Below are 17,130 nucleotides of genomic sequence, written 5' to 3'. Positions count from 1 at the left end.
TGCATGTGTTAATGCATAGTTTTGATGCCTTCAGTGTGAATGTACAATTTTCAAAGTCATGAAAATACAGAAATATCTTTAAATGAGAAAGTGTGTCCAAACTTTTGGTCTGTACTGTAAATCTAAGGCTATGTGGATGCTCATACTGTATATAGGAGGCTTTGTGGGGGTTCATACTGTATTTAGGAGGCTATGTGGGGACTGATACTGTACATAGGAGGTTATGTGAGGGCTCATTGTATATAGGGAGGCTATGTGGGGGCTCATACTGTATATAGAAGGCTATGTGGGGCTCATACTGTATATAGGAGACTATGTGGGGCTCATACTGTATACAGGGGGATATGAGGGCTCATTTCATGTAGAGAGGCTATGTGGGGACTGATACTGTACATAGGAGGTTATGTGAGGGCTCATTGTATATAGGGAGGCTATGTGGAGGCTCATACTGTATATAGAAGGCTATGTGGGGCTCATACTGTATATAGGAGGCTACAGGGGTGTATACAGGGGGCTATGAGGGCTCATTGCATGTAGAGAGGCTATGTGGGGGCTCATACTGTATATAGGGGATTATGTGGAGTCTCAAACTGTATATTGAGAGGCTATATGAGTACTCATACTGTATATAAGGGGGGCTATGTGGGGGCTCATACTGTGTATAGGAGGCTATGTGGGGCTCATACTGTGCATAGAGGGGCTATGTGGGGGCTCATACCGTGTGTGGTATATAGGGGGCTGTGTGTGGGCTCATACGGCATATGGGGGGCTGTGTGCGGGTTCATACTGTATATGGGGCATGTCAGCATACGTAATTCTGCTCAATATCAAGTGATACAACTAATATTAATATAAAATAACTATAATTAATATGTTAATATTAATATTGAGCAGAATTAGCCTATTGGTTTGGCCCTCCACAAAAGTCACGGTCTCTCATGTGGCTCCTAGGGAAAATTAATTGTCCACCCCTGCCATAAGCTCATACACCTGACTATTCTGTCAGTTCAGGCAGTTCCAGAAGGATGTCTCCATGCATGTGCCATCCGAATCTTACACACCCATCTCAGGGGACTCATCAGAATGGAATAGATAGAAAGGGGTCAGTGAGATATATAATTAGTGCAGTGTGTGTAGCTTACTGTACAGGTATTTAGCCAATAATAAAATTTAAAAAATGGCGTGGGGGTCCCCTTATTTTTATTAACCAGCTGAGGGAAAGCTGATGGCTGAGAGCTGGTCTTACTATTCTGGAAAGGGGGCAATAAACATGGAGCTTCCCAGGCTATTAATATCAGCTCATAGCTGTCTACTAAGCCTTTACTGGTTATTAAAAAGGGGGACCCAAACTGCGGGCTGATATTAACTGACTGGGAAGGGGCCATGAATATTGGCTCCCTCCAAGGCTAAATACACCAGATCTCAGCCACCCCAGAAATCAGGGCTGTGGAGTCGGTAAGCCAAACCTCCGACTCCCTCATACATGGCTCATGTTTAAAGTGATAAATTTACTGTAGCACAGATTCATCTCAGCTAAAAGTCTAGACCCTTAGATCAGGAATAGGACAGACATTTATAGGACGTTTCATAACTTTCCCAAATTCTTAGGAAAAAATATTCCCCATAAACTGCATTGAACTACTGTACCCAATTTATTATATATTTTAGGAGTTTGAGTCGGTCCATTTTATACCGACTCCAACTCCACCAAAATGGACACCGACTCTGACTCCACGACTCCACAGCCCTGCCAGAAATGGCGCATCCAAATAATGGTTGTAAGGAGGAAAGTTTTAAAAGGGTTGTTCTCACGATTGATATTCATATGACTTATAGGTGGGGGTCCTTTTTTTTACCTTGGTGGTCCTTATGCCAAGCAAAATAGCCAAATGGCAGACAAGAAAAGAGGAGAGGCTAAGCCTGTACTCTGGGATCCACTCTTTTCAGATATTCTATTTACATCATATGTAAACTTTATTGTTTAGGCTTTTACAGTTTAATTCTACATTTTCAGTTACAGCAAGTGTTTTATGTTGCAATTGAAAAGTCTGCTGGGATCTGAACAATTATGTTGCTCTAACTGTATGACATTTGAGACCCCTACAATGCAGAATGTAAATTAATTGAAAAGCTTTCCTGTAAAGCATAAGAACTTCATCACTAAATACATCTAATTATGACTGACCTATCACTACTACCATTGCTCCCTTAGCACAAAACTAGGAATGTCAAAACAATTTGCCTATTCCTAAATAAAGTTTATGCAACAGTGAAATATTAGAAGCAGGCGATGGATCCGCTACTCCACCACCCATTTCATACTTTAGACCTGATGAAGCGCCAGGCTGATCTGAGAAGCCCCCTGAGGACGATGAGGAACAGGTGAAACTTTAGGGTGAGGAAAGGGAGAAGGGCATCTTTAATCTGACGGGTGAAGCTGTGGGGTAGAGAGAAAACGAGCAGGAGCTGCAGGGAGGTTGGGAAGGGAAGGTGTAAGGGTGAAGGAAAACATAAGAAAAAGGAGAGAGAAAGGGGAAAAAAAAAGGAGAATAAACAATGAAAAGTATAAAAGAAGAACAGAAATGAAAGGGTTAAAGCAAAATCACATGTTTGGGTTGTTATGCATTTTTTTTTTTAACTGGAACTTATGTACTAACAAGATTTGGGTTTTACACTTCAGAGTTGTGGATCATTGAAGAAACTTGCAAAACAAAATCCATGGAGTGTGTGAGATTTGCAAAGACCAGCATAAGGCTATGTGCCCACGATGCAGAAATGCTCCGGATTTTTTCCTGAGAGTTTCTGCATTTCCCTGGCAGAAAAAACACATGCGGATTGTACATGCATTTTCCTGCCAGGGACATGCGGATGTGAAGCGTTCTTCACATGCATTTCCGCATGCGGGTTGACAAGCACTTTCCAAGCGATTTTAGCATCACTTGGAAAGTGCTTGTCAACTTGGTCACACTATATAAATCCATGCAACCGGCATGGATTTATATACTGTGACCGAAAGAATGGTAAAAAATAAAAAAATAAATATATACTTACCTTCCGATGGCAGCCGCAGTCTTGCTTCCCTCCGTTCTGCCTTGCCGGCAGTGGTACACTGAAGGACCTGGCGACATCAGCGTCGCGTGACCCGTCACATGACTATGACGTCAGCGCAGGTCCTTCAGTCCACCGCGAACTGCCGGCATGCGAGGAGGAGCGCACCGCGGGCCGCCAGAAGGTAAGTATATATTTATTTTTTATTTTATTCTTTTTTTTTTTTTTTACAGGTTCTATGGTACCCAGGTCCGGAGGAGAGTCTCCTCTCCTCTACACCCGGGTACCATCCGCACATTAGAACGCATGGAATGCGCATCTACATATACAGTGATGCGTAATCCATGCAGTCTAATGCAAGTCAATGGCGGCGAAAACGCAGCGCTTCCGCAAAATAATTGGTAGTGCTGCGTTTTTTTCCGCAATGATAATCCGCAGCGGAAATTTCCGCAGCATGTGCACAGCACATGCGGATTATCATTGGGGGACAAGGCAGGCTTTCTACCATGCGGTTTTTAAGCGTTTCTGCAGCGTTTTTGCCGCTGCGGAAAAGCTTAAAAAACGCATCGTGGGTACACAGCCTAATAGAGCACTAAGGGTTCATACTCATCGGCGTATAAATCGGACGAGTGCAATCGGATAAAAAATCGGATTGCACTCTAACTAATGTTATTCACTGATTCAGTGTTCATCTACGATGAACGGATGAGACTGAGAAAAATATTGCAGCACACTGCTAGTGGCAGCATATATCGGATGAGACTTGCCAATGCAAGTCCATGGGTGAGAGAAAGAAATTGCACGGCACACAAACCATGCATGTGCCATCCGAAGTCACAATCAACCCTTTAACGAGTCGTGCAATATGACTTAGGATAAAAGCCAAATCAGAATCTCAATTTGCAGACACGGTGTTTTGGGCTGTTGGCCCTCGTCAGTGCAAAGTATGAGAATTGATTTGGCTAGATGAGAGGCTCTGGACTAAGGTCTAAGGGGTAGCGTTTCTCCTTGTGGAGAGTGACATACCGGCTCTGGCACGTTAAGGTAAGGAGGCTTATTCGCCATGCAATGCTCCTCTGGGAAATTTAATATGCAAATTGCCTCTTCAGAGAAAAAGAGGACTTGAACTCTATAGCGCCACCTACTGGAAGCAGCAGCCAAATCATTTCTCATACTTTGCACTGACGAGGGCCAACAGCCCGAAACACCGTGTCTGCAAATTGAGATTCTGATTGGGCTTTTATCCTAAGTCATATAGCAAGGCTCGTTAAAGGGTTGATTGTGACTTGTGGGATTGCAATTTGCATACTAACGTGTTTAGGCACTTCTGCTTTCTAAAATATTCTATCACCACATTGAGACAAGACAGCCTTTAAAATTATATTTCAATGTGTATTCAATATACTTGTACTGCCAAAGCTCTGTCGAAGTCCTAGTTTTAATGTTGTCTTGGCAGCTCTACTTCTGGCTTGTGCTTGACATAGGAACATTTTTCCAGTGTCTGCACGCCATCAGCCCATCAGTGGGTGTTTGAGGAGGACTTTCTAACTGACTCAATTTAATAGCTAAGCCAGCCCCCTCCTCTATCACAGCCAATGCACAAGTAAAGAAGGTCGCTTACTTATCTTTTGAGATCAAATAGCCACCTTTGCACATAGAGATAATCTCCTGGGCAGAGCATAAGCCAGAAACAGAGCTCAAAGGACCCAAAACTGGCACTGATATCTGAAGATCAGGCACTTAGTATTAAAAATCTATGAGCAAGTTGTAGCTGTGACAGTACCTAGTAGTGATAATTAATACTAAATATCATATTTAGTGCATCTGTTCTTTATTATGGTAAACTGTGCAGCTGCCATATTATGCGTATTACATCCTCTTATTTATTTATATATGGTTTCACTTGTATAATAAGATAAATTTGAGTTACTATAGCTTTCCGATTTTCCAGCATACAAATAGACACTTATAGATGTCCGGACACTGTTTCCAGGTTCCAACTGAATGTTGATCTAAAAGATGCACTGACAGGCCAGTGTTTGTTACAGCGGTCATATGTCTGTACAGTTGGAAAAGGATGTACAGAGCCAGTGTCTGTACATTTTGATATGGCTTTGCAGAAAAGTGACAGCTGCAGCCAATCACTGGTTGCAGCGGTGACAAGTTGGTCACGGTTGTGGTTGCAACAGTGAAACGCTCCTCTTGCATGTTGTATCATTTAAAAATAATGAGAAGGGAACAACCCTTTAAGAGAGATCAATGTGATATTAGAGTCGAAACCCTGTGACATGTGATTCTGATTTAATCCGGTCACTGTTGATCAAGACGTAGGCAGCACAATGAATTGAATGCAGTTCACCACATGCATACAGACTATGCACATACCCGGCTGCAAGCCTTATAGGAAAGAACTGTAAACAGGGAGAAGATCTGAGTTTTGGTCCTCCTGCCACCTCACAGAACCACAGCATTGATTGAACGCGGATGATTAACTGCAGTTGATCTGAGTTTGCAATATGAAGCAGGGGGCAGGAGATACTGCATTTATAGTCCTGAGCGGCAACATAAGAAGGAGCAAGACTCAGCACCCGCTGTAAAAAGAGAAGAGTTACAGCCAGAGATGGACATTGTACCGTACAATTATCCTTATATTGGCAGGATATTTCTAGAAAAAGAAAATGACAAACACTGAACTTAACCTTTAAGCCATTTCACTTCCCAGGCATGCATGTCCGTCCCCATCAAACAGTGACCTTAAACATGATGAGAGTAGAAAGAAACCGGTAAAATGGCTTGATGAAGAAAGAGGTGAAGTATGAACGGACAACCAAATAAACAAACAGAATAGGCAACAATAATCACCATCTTATCAACACAAGTCCAATGGGATGAAATAAAGAGCCAAACCATGTCACTATGCAAAGACTTATGGACTGCACTCTGTATGCGTGTACATATATATATTCTCATATCTAGTCAACCCTCGGCCAGGCCATACAATGGATCTTGGCTTTAATTTAATAGTAAAGCTAAAACATGTTTTATCGGTTAAAACATGTTATGTTAGTGCACACAAACCAGCCTTTTTAGAAAAAAAAAAATGTTTAGAAGCAATGGTACAAATGTCATCATCACAAGACCCAACATTGTAATAACTAGAAATGCACACAGAAAAAAAGTAAAAGCATGGAAAGATGCTCCCCCTCACCTCCTTGAGTCGCTCCATGTCCTTGAGGTAGAAACCAATGTAGAAAAGACTCAGGTAGGAATTTACAAACTGGAACTTAATAGAAGGAAAATAAGAAACACAGTTTGTAATAGGTCTCAAAAACAAGTTTGGTCTTAATAAGGAGTTATCCAGGATGAGAAAAAGAATCTGTTTTCTTTTTTTCCAGATCTGGGTCTTGTATTACAGCCTAAATACATACAGCTGAATAGGGCTGAACAGCATTACCAGGCACGGTCCATAGACAGACCTTTTCTTTCTAATCCTGGTCAACCCCTATCAATCTCAATTCATGCAACAGAGAACATACAAAGGCTACTAAAATAGAAGCTAAAATATCAATACTTGATGCTACTTCTGTGCCCTCCTCTATGAATATACAGTTGTAGCAAGTTTAAAATAAAAGGCTCATCAGCACGACTCTTCATTCGGCACAACGAGCGTTCACGCGCAAAATGTCTGGTACGGTCACTACAATATAAGATAAATGACCGTCCGTGCGAAGTAAGTTGCTTAGCGGAGCCATAAAACTTATATATGGTGGTATAGTTGGGAGTCTGCTAAATCTGTTCTTCACAGGAGCATCCCTGTAATCAGGGACATTACAACTCTTGACGTTTGCGCCCAACCTTTTAGACAACCCACCTTTTTGGAAGAGTACTTACTAAAACAATTTTGATGATTAGATGTTTCTCATAGGCACTCTGTAAACGGTAATTCTCTGTAAAGAAAATAGTAAAGGGGAAAGAAGGTGAATAAACATAGGAAATGGAAAATATCCATAGCATTAAACGGCATGGAAGAAAAATAAAGCTGGTCAGAGAAAACGGATGGGTCACTGACAGCCAAAACTTCAGCTAAGCAATCATAAATTCGAAGCCTAAAGTCTTGATACTGACACAAATTTTAGTTTTCACAAAGTTTACTGCTTCAGTTTTTATAGTAGCAATTTGCGTTAACTCTAGATTGTTATAAAAAGTGATCGGATGAATTGCGAAAAATTGCAGTCATTAATGGTCATGAAAATTAAAAAAAAAAAACCTTGTTCACTGAATTTTAGCCCAGCCACAAAATTAGCTGCTTACATCATTTCAGTGGACTTCGCTTTAGCTCAGGAGTAAGTGTTAACGAGGACAAGGCAGCTGATATCACTCTGGCTGGTGTTTGAAATCATGGTCATATCTCTTAAAAACAAGTGCATCATTGCTTTGTATCAAAAGGTCTTTTAGAGGCAAGCAGGGCTGTGGAATCGGAGTCGTGGAGTCAGTGTCCATTTTGGTGGAATCGGAGTCGGTATAAAATGGACCAACTCCAACTCCTAAAATGTATAATAAATTGGGTACAGTTTGTGGGGAATATTTTTTTCATAAGAATTTGGGAAAGTTATGAAATGTCCTATAAATGTCTGTCCTATTCCTGATCTAAGGGTCTAGACTTTTAGCTGAGATGAATCTGTGCTACAGTAAATTTATCACTTAAACATGAGCCATGTATGAGGGAGTCGGAGTCAGGGAGTCTGTGTCATGGAAATTGAGGAGTCGGAGGTTTGGTTTACAGACTCCACAGCCCTGGAGGCAAGGACACTGCTGCTTGTAAGATTGTCACTAAATCAAACATTTATCAAATTCTCAAGAACGTCAAAGAGAGAGGTTCAACTGAGGTGAAGAAGGCTTCAGGATGCCCAAGAATGTCTCCAATAAAGAATTCAGCTATGAGATTGGTTCAACACCAGTGCAGAGCTTGCACAGGAATGGCAGCAAGCAGGTGTCAGTGCACCTGCATGCATAGTGAAATTAAGAGTTTTGGAGGCTGAAATGGTGTCAAGAAGGGCGGTAAAGAAGCCACATCTCTCCAAGAAAAACATCAAGGACAGACTGATATTTTGCAAAAAGTCCAAGGATTGGACTGCAAGGGACTGGGGTAAAATAATTTTCTCTGATGAAGCCCCATAATGACTGTTGGGGACATCTATAAAAATGACTGTCTGGAGAAGAAAAGGTGAGCACTACTAGTATTAATCCTGAGACCATTCATGTGTGCGGTTGCTTTTCATGTAAGGGAGTGGGCTCACTCACAATTCTGCCTAAAAACAAACAAATGAATATATAATGGGATGTGAATATCCAAGAGAAACTTCTCCCAATGATTCAGAGGTAATTTGGTGATGAACAATGCTATCTCCAGCATGAAGAAGCACCATGTCACATGGCAAAAAGGATAACTGAGTGGCTCGGTGAACAAAACACTGACATTTTGAGTCCATGGCCAGGAAACTCCCCAGATTTCCATCCCATTGAGAACCTGTAGTCAATCCTCAAAAGGTTGCTGAACAAACTAAAACATATAAATTGTGATCAACTCCAAACACTGATTATAGTCCAGCAAAAGAGGAAAAAGTGGCACTCCCCATCCCTTAAAATACAATCAGCGTGATGAGTACAGTGACCTGTAGAAGAGTTGAATGAACGCGAAACGGCCATAGTCCTCACGCTTCTCACATTCTCCTGCGACCAGATTTTATGCCTTTCATGTGCAAGAAATAAAGATTGTATTTTAAGGGATGGTGAGTGCCACTTTTTCCTCCTCTTTTGCTGGTCTATAGACTCTTAATAGAAGCTGAGAACCATGATATCCCTTTAACCCCACACTATGCTCATGATGTTATGATAATTATTATTATCTCACAGTGAACAGTGCAACATTGCTTCTATTGATTTATCCAAGCACTGATTAGACAAGAATGGGTTGTCATCAGTTAGGATTTGGCCCAGAAGCGGATATCCAGCATGTCAGGGTGAATTGCAAAAGTCTTGTGGTCAACACAGTAAATATTGAGTCTCTCCATAAACTTGATGAATTTGTCAGTAAAAGAATAAAGACTTATGATATACTTATAATTGTACTACAGTAACTATAGAAACACCTAACTATAAAAGATCTATAAACACTGAAATATGAAACTTTGTGAAAACCAAAATTTGTGCCAGACACTTTGTGGCACTTATCTCTGAGGAAATCAACAGATCTGACCAATACAAATCCAACCTGTCAGAACTTTCTTTTCCCCCAGATGTGCCAGGTCTCACAGACTTGCAGAATGGAAAGTGCTAACTAAAGTCTATTGTCAGCTCATTATAAGGCAAGTAAGAAACATAAGAAATATACTAGTAATAAACTATAAAGAAACAATATGAGAAGTACAGTGGGTATGGAAAGTGTTCAGACCCCTTTAAATTTTTCACTCTTTGTTTCATTGCCGCCATTTGGTAAATTCTAAACAGTTCATTTTTTTTCATTAAAGTACACTCTGCACCCCTTCTTGACTGAAAAAAAACAGAAATGTAGAAATTTATGCAAATTTATTAAAAAAGAAAAACTGAAATATCACATGGTCATAAGTATTCAGACCCTTTGCTCAGTATTGAGTAGAAGCACCCTTTTGAGCTAGTACAGCCATGAGTCTTCTTGGGAATGATGAAACAAGTTTTTCACCTCTGGATTTGGGGATCTTCTGCCATTCTTCCTTGCAGATCCACTCCAGTTTCGTCAGGTTGGATGGTGAACGTTGGTGGACAGCCATTTTCAGGTATCTCCAGAGATGCTCAATTGGGTTTAGAATTTACCAAATGGCTGCAATGAAGCAAAGAGTGAAAAATTTAAAAGGGGTCTGAATACTTTCCGTACCCACTGTAGAAAAGCAACACGTGTCAGTAACAAGCAAGTTGATAACATGTACCCATATCATTTAACCAGTACGCAATCTTTCGGTACACCTCGTCACAGGAACTAACTATAACAGCCAGAAGGATCTTGGGAAAGAAGCGTACAAGTCTTGGGAGCTCTCTGATACTGAGGACGAACTCCTACAAAAGAACATTAAGAGTAGTCAGATTTGCAGAAACGGCAAACACAATGGCAGACTTTCAAAAAGTTTTAGATCTTTCTGTTGAGGTTAATGCACAATATATTGAGGATTATTACAAATAGACATGTTATCTAGTTGACCCTGGGATATTATCTGATTGCCTTTGCTCCCCCCATGGCCAACACTGTTTACTGTGGCAAACTGATAGATAGGGTTGGCTTTATGAAAAGTGAAAAATGTCGAGGAGAAAAAAATTATTTGAACAGAGGTAAATAACACTTAAAGCACCACTTCAGCGTTTTGTTTTTTTCAGCACTGGAGTGGCGCATTAAATCTAAGCCCTCTGACCAGGTCATATACAGTACTCACCCTCCACCGTCTTCACCGGTTTTTGGCACCACTCCGGTCCTGCGGTGCCATCTTGTGAGCGCAGCTTCCAACAGCCACAAGCTCTCAATACAAGTCTACAAGAGCCAGAACGAGGCTCTCATAGACTTGTATTGAAAAGTGCCGCTCCATGAAACACTGAAGCTGGCGGCAGGTCAATTTTTTCTCTGGAAAATTGAAGGGGGTGAAGCTGCACTTTAGTCCCATTTTCCACTACTTATAGGTCACTAGCTGGGGAGAAATACATTTAATAGGTCTTGTAAGTCCTCATTGGGCTCCAATCTTCCCCATAGAGCGATAAATCTAGGTAACTAGTATTTTCTAAAGAAATATACGTTCGAGACAGCTGAAAATGTTTGCAAGAAATTCCCATTAATCTCTGGTGTAAAAACAATCTATTTTTCTAATTGCAGCAGTGTTAATATTCAATGCCACTTGTAAGGTGTGAGAGAAGGACTAGTGTCTGAGCTCCTGTGAATGGCTGAACGGCTGAAGGAGTGTAAGATTCACTTACCTGCAGCTCGAAGCAAGCAAGCATCACAACAAAGACGAAGCAGAGACAGGACATGCAGACAGGCAGACTGACACAGGACTGGAAAAGGAGGCGCTTCCATGGGGGATAGTAGAACTCCTCACAATTGGTCACTGGACTGATCCTCTTGACACCCTATGAAAGATTGAGAATAGAGAAAGATTTGCCATTGCAAACAGATAATAGACCAAGTATAAACTGTCTCCACCAAATTATTCACATTACTGCTAATACTACGCAGCAAACGGGTCCTGACACCACAGAAATATACTCTAGTTTGTCATCACACGGTTCTCGCACTTACCCTGAACTGTGGTCGTGGCTCCTCAATGAATTCTGCAGGGGTATCTAATGTCCCCCACTTGTAGGCGAGCTCTGCTCCTCTCCGTTTCCAACCTTCTAGAAACAGTGTAGCCCAAACTACATTGAAGAGTGCAAAGACCACACAGCAGATATCACGGCTGGTCTAACAAAGGCAAACAGATGTCAAAGTACCCAAGTTAAGTTTTAGGTATAGTCATATCTGCACGTAATAAATAGAGGAAAATTATGAAAATCAAACACATAGCTATTCTCACCTGGTCCATTGATGGCTGAAATGGGAAGAACTCTTTAAAAATAATGGATTGGTCACCAAGATACCAACTAAACTATTAGGTGCAGCTACATATCAGTGCGTTGCTTCTCTTTGAAGACCTCGGTAACACTAAGAGTTGTTGTTTGTTCTGCATACTTTGACAGATCACGACACTAAACTAGAGTTGGAATCATTGATCCCAGTGTTAGTAGACCACTGTTGTGTGCCTTTCAGTCATCTCAGGGGCATGGTAACACTTAAATTCTAGCAGTCTTTCAATTCCCTTTGTGATAGAAAACCAATTCTACAAGTCTAGTAGTCATCAGCAACAGCTCATAGTCCGCTCATTAGATTTCACAAGTGAAGGCAAACAACCCAACAGCCAACAAATAAATATAAAGATAATGGTAAGAATCAACTTTACAAAATGCTATTTCATTTCTCAAAGGGACCACCTACCTGGTCAGATTCAGTGAAGAACCAAAGCATCATGCCAAAGACAGCAGGATAGACCAGTGAAGAGGTGTAGAAGCCAAGCCATGAGAAATACATGGCAATCTTCACCCCAAAATACTCACAAATCTCATCTGGAAAGAAAATATACAAAAGCTGAACTATAACATTGCCAATAATGGTATGTTTCAATTCTAGAACACTGCCAGATTATTAATATATGTGTGCAGGACTAGCAATTTATGTGATTACATTAATGACTTTAACTACTTATACACCACCCAGAAACTAGACACATTAGGATAGTCCTCAAATAACTCTGACATAATGTCCATAATACAACCCCTGGCAAAAATTCTGGAATCACCGGGCTCGGAGGATGTTCATTCAGTTGTTTAATGTTGTTGAAAAAAAGCAGATCACAGACATGGCACAAAACTAAAGTCATTTCAAATGGCAACTTCAGGGCTTTAAGAAACACTAAAAGAAATCAAGATTAAAAATGTGGTACTCAGTAAGGGTAATTTTTTTCAGACCAAGCAGAGGGAAAAAATTATGGAATCACTCAATTCTAAGGAAAAATTATGGAATCATGAAAAACAAACACACAAAAGAACACTCCAATACATCACTAGTATTTTGTTGCACCACCTCTGGCTTTAATAACAGCTTGCAGTCTCTGAGGCTTGGACTTAATGAGTGACAAACAGTACTCTTCATCAGTCTGGCTCCAACTATCTCTGATTGCTGTTGCCAGATCAGCTTTGCGGGTTGGAGCCTGTTTTCTGTAGTTTTAATTAAAAAAAAAAATGTTTTATAAAGCAGGAGATTATCACTAGAGGACTAATAACCCTGCTGCCATGTATTCAAACCACATCCCCACCACTGACTGGAAGCTTTCTGCCTACGTACAGTGCACACAAAAAGCTGCCAATCAGTGGTGTGGGTGGCGTTATACAGAGCTCAGCATTTAGAGAATTGCTAGATCTGCAGCAGAGACAACAGTGATTTTAGCAAAACTGCAGCAACCAGTAAAGTACAGTAAGTGACACAGACAGAAGATGGCCCCTGTGTAAGAACAATATATCGGCCATTTGCAGTCCAGTAGATCATCATAATGCACAATTCCACCTGCTTAGGATGTAGAAGTGGGCTCTATCTCAACTCTTGGGTTGTATCAATGGTAAGTACACCCCTGAAGTGACACAACACTGTAATCAGGGTCTCTGCTACTACATCATGCTACTCTCAGATTTAGTAGAAAAACTTGGTGACAGGTTCCCATTAAGAGATAATTCTAATAAATATGTAATTTTCTAAGAATACTTTCCCAGTACTCACATTGCATGCCTATATACAACTCCAAAATATACTGAGTGTATGTAATGGAGTTGTATATAGGCATACAATGTGAATGACACATTCGGCTATCCACAAATATTTGTGTAGATCTGTATGAGTCACCACAGAATCCAGCATTCATCACTATTATATTATACGAGTCAGTAACTACAGAGTTCAACCCTTCTCTAGTATCAACATTTGCATAAAAACTGTGAGGCTGGAGCTTCATGGCAGGAGTTTAAATGGCTGAACAGCTGCATGCAAGCCTTACATCACCAAGCACAATGCCAAGTGTCGGGTGGAGTGATGTAGCCACTGGGCTCTGAAGCAGTGGACATGTGTTATGTGGAGTGATGAATTACACTTCTGTATCTGTCAGTCTGATAGATGAGTCTTGGTTTGGTGAATACCAGGAGAATGTTAAGTGTCTGACTGTATTAAGCAAATTGCAATGTTTGGTGGATTAGCTCCAGTGAAGGGAAATCGTAATTCTTCCGCATACCAATACATTTTAGACAATTGTATATTTCTAACTAACTATGTGGGAAAAGTTTGACGCCCTTTTTCTGTTCCAGCAAGACTGTGCCCAAGTGCACCAAGCAAGGTCCATAAGGGCATGGTTGGGCAAGTTTGGTGTGGATGAACTTAATTGGACCCAACCACACAGTGCCCTGACCTGAGCCCCATTTAACACCTTTGGCATTAAATAGAATGGAGATTACAAGCTAGGCTCTCTTATCCAACATCAATTTATGACCTCACAAATGCTTTTCTGGCTGAAGTTAATCTTCTGGGCTGTGTATAACCCTGCCCACACCCCTGTGTCTAACCCTGCCCACACCCCTGTGTCTAACCCTGCCCACACCCCTGTGTCTAACCCTGCCCACACCCCTGTGTCTAACCCTGCCCACACCCCTGTGTCTAACCCTGCCCACACCCCTGTGTATAACCCTGCCCACACCCCTGTTCAGCAGCTTCCTGTGTACCTTGTGAATTATCAGCAAGCTGCCAATTAGTGGTGGAGCGGAGGTTGCACAGATTAGCTGGACTGGCCTGCACGTGAGATGTAGTCCTATAGTGTTAATCTCCTGCTGAGAAAATGCTGATTATATTGAAACTACAACACACAGCCTAATAAGTGCCACATCCCTGTAATTAGGCTTTTGTGCCCTATATTATGCTGCTCTCAGTTGAAATAACAAAAACATGCTGACCAATTCCCTTTAATGCTAATCAATCTAGCATGGGCGGTCATAAAATCTCCTGTAGGTGTAATGTGAAGGTGCCCCAATACTTTTGTCCATTTGGTGTATGTTTTAAGCTTTGCATGTATGAGAAGTACAATCATCCTTTGTAATATTAAGCCAATGACATGCCACAAAACTATAAATGTAGCCACTACAAACAACCACCCTTTGTGCTAGTTTATAGCCCCTTTCTTCCATACATAAAGGATCATACAAACTACTGTTGGTAACACAGCATAACAAATGGCAAGTATCTCTAACACCCAGTAAGTAGGTGTAGACAAGACGGGTCTTTGTTCTGGGAATGCTCATTATCTTCCTATGGGTAGTGATGGCACGGCGAAGTGGTACATTGTAAAATGAAGTCGTATCAATTCCTATTGCTTCATCAGTTTAAAGCTCATGAAAAATTATGCACAAACCGAAAAGAGCTTGCCTGCACTATCCAAGTAATTAGAAAGCTCAATGACAAAGTCCAAGTGCTATTGAGTGGGTGTAAGCAAGAGGCTATGCAATGCTTCCCTGGAGAATAATGTAAAATGTAGCAGAATGGACACTTTGTATAATTTATTAGATATACTGTATAATGCAATGTGTTTTGTGGGCATACACTATTTATGGACAAGTGAGAACAGAATGTTAGGCACAAACATCATTGAGTGATCCCTTACCTAGGGGCTGTCTCTCGCACACAGCCTGGACCCAGGACTTCATGAGCCGGCTCAATATTCTCTGTTCATGCACAGGGAAAACCTGCTGGATAACTCCACGGGCAGCAAGCTCAGGGACTAAATAGGAGAAGGGCAATGAGACACAGAGTAGTGATAGAATTTTGTTATTTGTACTAACGTGAACAAAGTCATTTATGGCATCTAGCTATAATATTGCGGAAATGTCTAATCTATCAAGGTGTGACTGCTGGGACCCACACTGATCCAAGAATGGGCTTTCTTGGTCTGATAAGTGCAAAGCGGGTGCAAATGAAGACATACTTCTCTAATGTCCATGAGATATTTAGAGGTGCATCTCACTAAATTAGAATATCATCAAAAAGTAAATTTATTTCAGTTCTTCAATACAAAAAAGTGAAACTCATTATATATAGAGTCATTACAGAGTGATCTATTTCAAGTGTTTTTCTGTTAATGTGGATGATTATGGCTTACAGCCAATGAAAACACAAAAGTCATTATCTCAGTAAATTAGAATAATTAACAAAATACATCTGCAAAGGCTTCCTAAGAGTTTAAAAAGGTCCTTTAGTCTGTTTCAGTAGGCTCCATCATGGGAAAGACTGCTCACTTGACAGATGTCCAGAAGGTAGTCTTTGACACACTACACAAGGTCCCAGAGTTCCAATTTTCAAGACTAATCAGATTTATGCTATATAACAATCGATGTAAATACTTTTATGTCCAAAAATGACAAAAGTATTTTCGGAGTGATACCTTTATTGGCTAACCGGCCTGAAGAAGGAGTCTCTGTGATCTGAAAACTTGCAAATATGTATTTTTTTTTCTGGTTAGCCAATAAAGGTATCACTCCAAGAATACTTTTGTCATTTTTGGGCATAAAAATATTTACATCGATTTTTTGGGCTAACACTGTACAACAATATAACTTTGTATTGTACTCTGCTATATAACAAAAATGATGCTTTCTTGAGAAAACTAATTTACATAAGCCGGTATTAGTGAGTTTTTATCTTATATCCCCTGAACTGGTACAAATAGCAGTTAACTCATGTACTATTCATATAAGCAAAAGTGCAAGCTTACAAGATTCTATGAATAAAATATAAAATGAAAACTATTGTTTCAGAAAGTAAGAAATGAATCTGGCGACTGCTGTGCAGCCTATACAGTCATTCTGCTGAGTAGCATAAAGTGGGACTGTAGTTCAGACACTGTGACCGAGAGCCCTACAGACCTACAGCTCCTCACACTCGCACAGCCAGCAACAATGCCAGACTCTTTCACATGCACACATACATGTATGTGTATGCACAGCTTGTGCTGCGTATATATGTATCTCAAATATTGGGTAAAGGGGCAATTCATTTACATGGATATATGGGCCCTGGGGTTACTTTATTCAGTAAATACCTATAGAAATAAATATAACACTGTTTATCCAAATTCCTTCAGAGGAATATAAATTAATGGGGGAGATCAAGGAGGAAAGAAACATAAGAGATAAAATAACACACAACCTGCCCTCTCTGCTCAGGACATGCATGCATATCCCCTTTAAATAACACCACGGTGAAGAAACAGGACAGGACTCAGTGCACATTGATGAACTTTCTCTTTATGATTTCAAGAGCAATCTCAGCAGGTGGGCTCTGGTATCTTGCAACCATCTTCCTCTCCTGTGCCAGTGAACCCAGAAAATCTCAACACTAGCTGCCATGTTTGCTCGCAATTTGCAACTGGTAATCAGCAGTTGGAC

General features: G+C 40.7%; 1 protein-coding gene across 1 annotated transcript in view; it reads right to left on the bottom strand.

The window, feature by feature from the left end:
• Nucleotides 1-17,130, bottom strand: part of ANO8 (anoctamin 8) — a 133,567-nt gene that overhangs the window by 34,990 nt on the left and 81,447 nt on the right. Inside the window, exons 6-12 of the mRNA XM_073661097.1 lie at nt 15,351-15,467; nt 12,095-12,222; nt 11,363-11,524; nt 11,041-11,193; nt 10,011-10,137; nt 6,940-6,995; nt 6,257-6,331 (exon numbers count right to left, since the gene is read on the bottom strand). Coding sequence (XP_073517198.1) covers nt 6,257-6,331; nt 6,940-6,995; nt 10,011-10,137; nt 11,041-11,193; nt 11,363-11,524; nt 12,095-12,222; nt 15,351-15,467 — 818 coding nt within the window. The remainder of the gene's footprint in view (nt 1-6,256; nt 6,332-6,939; nt 6,996-10,010; nt 10,138-11,040; nt 11,194-11,362; nt 11,525-12,094; nt 12,223-15,350; nt 15,468-17,130) is intronic.

The sequence above is a fragment of the Phyllobates terribilis genome, unplaced genomic scaffold (assembly GCF_046119375.1).
Source record: "Phyllobates terribilis strain yellow unplaced genomic scaffold, ASM4611937v1 Scaffold_1__5_contigs__length_1240528914, whole genome shotgun sequence".
Taxonomy (NCBI): domain Eukaryota; kingdom Metazoa; phylum Chordata; class Amphibia; order Anura; family Dendrobatidae; genus Phyllobates; species Phyllobates terribilis.
This window is presented reverse-complemented; position numbering and strand designations above follow the sequence as displayed.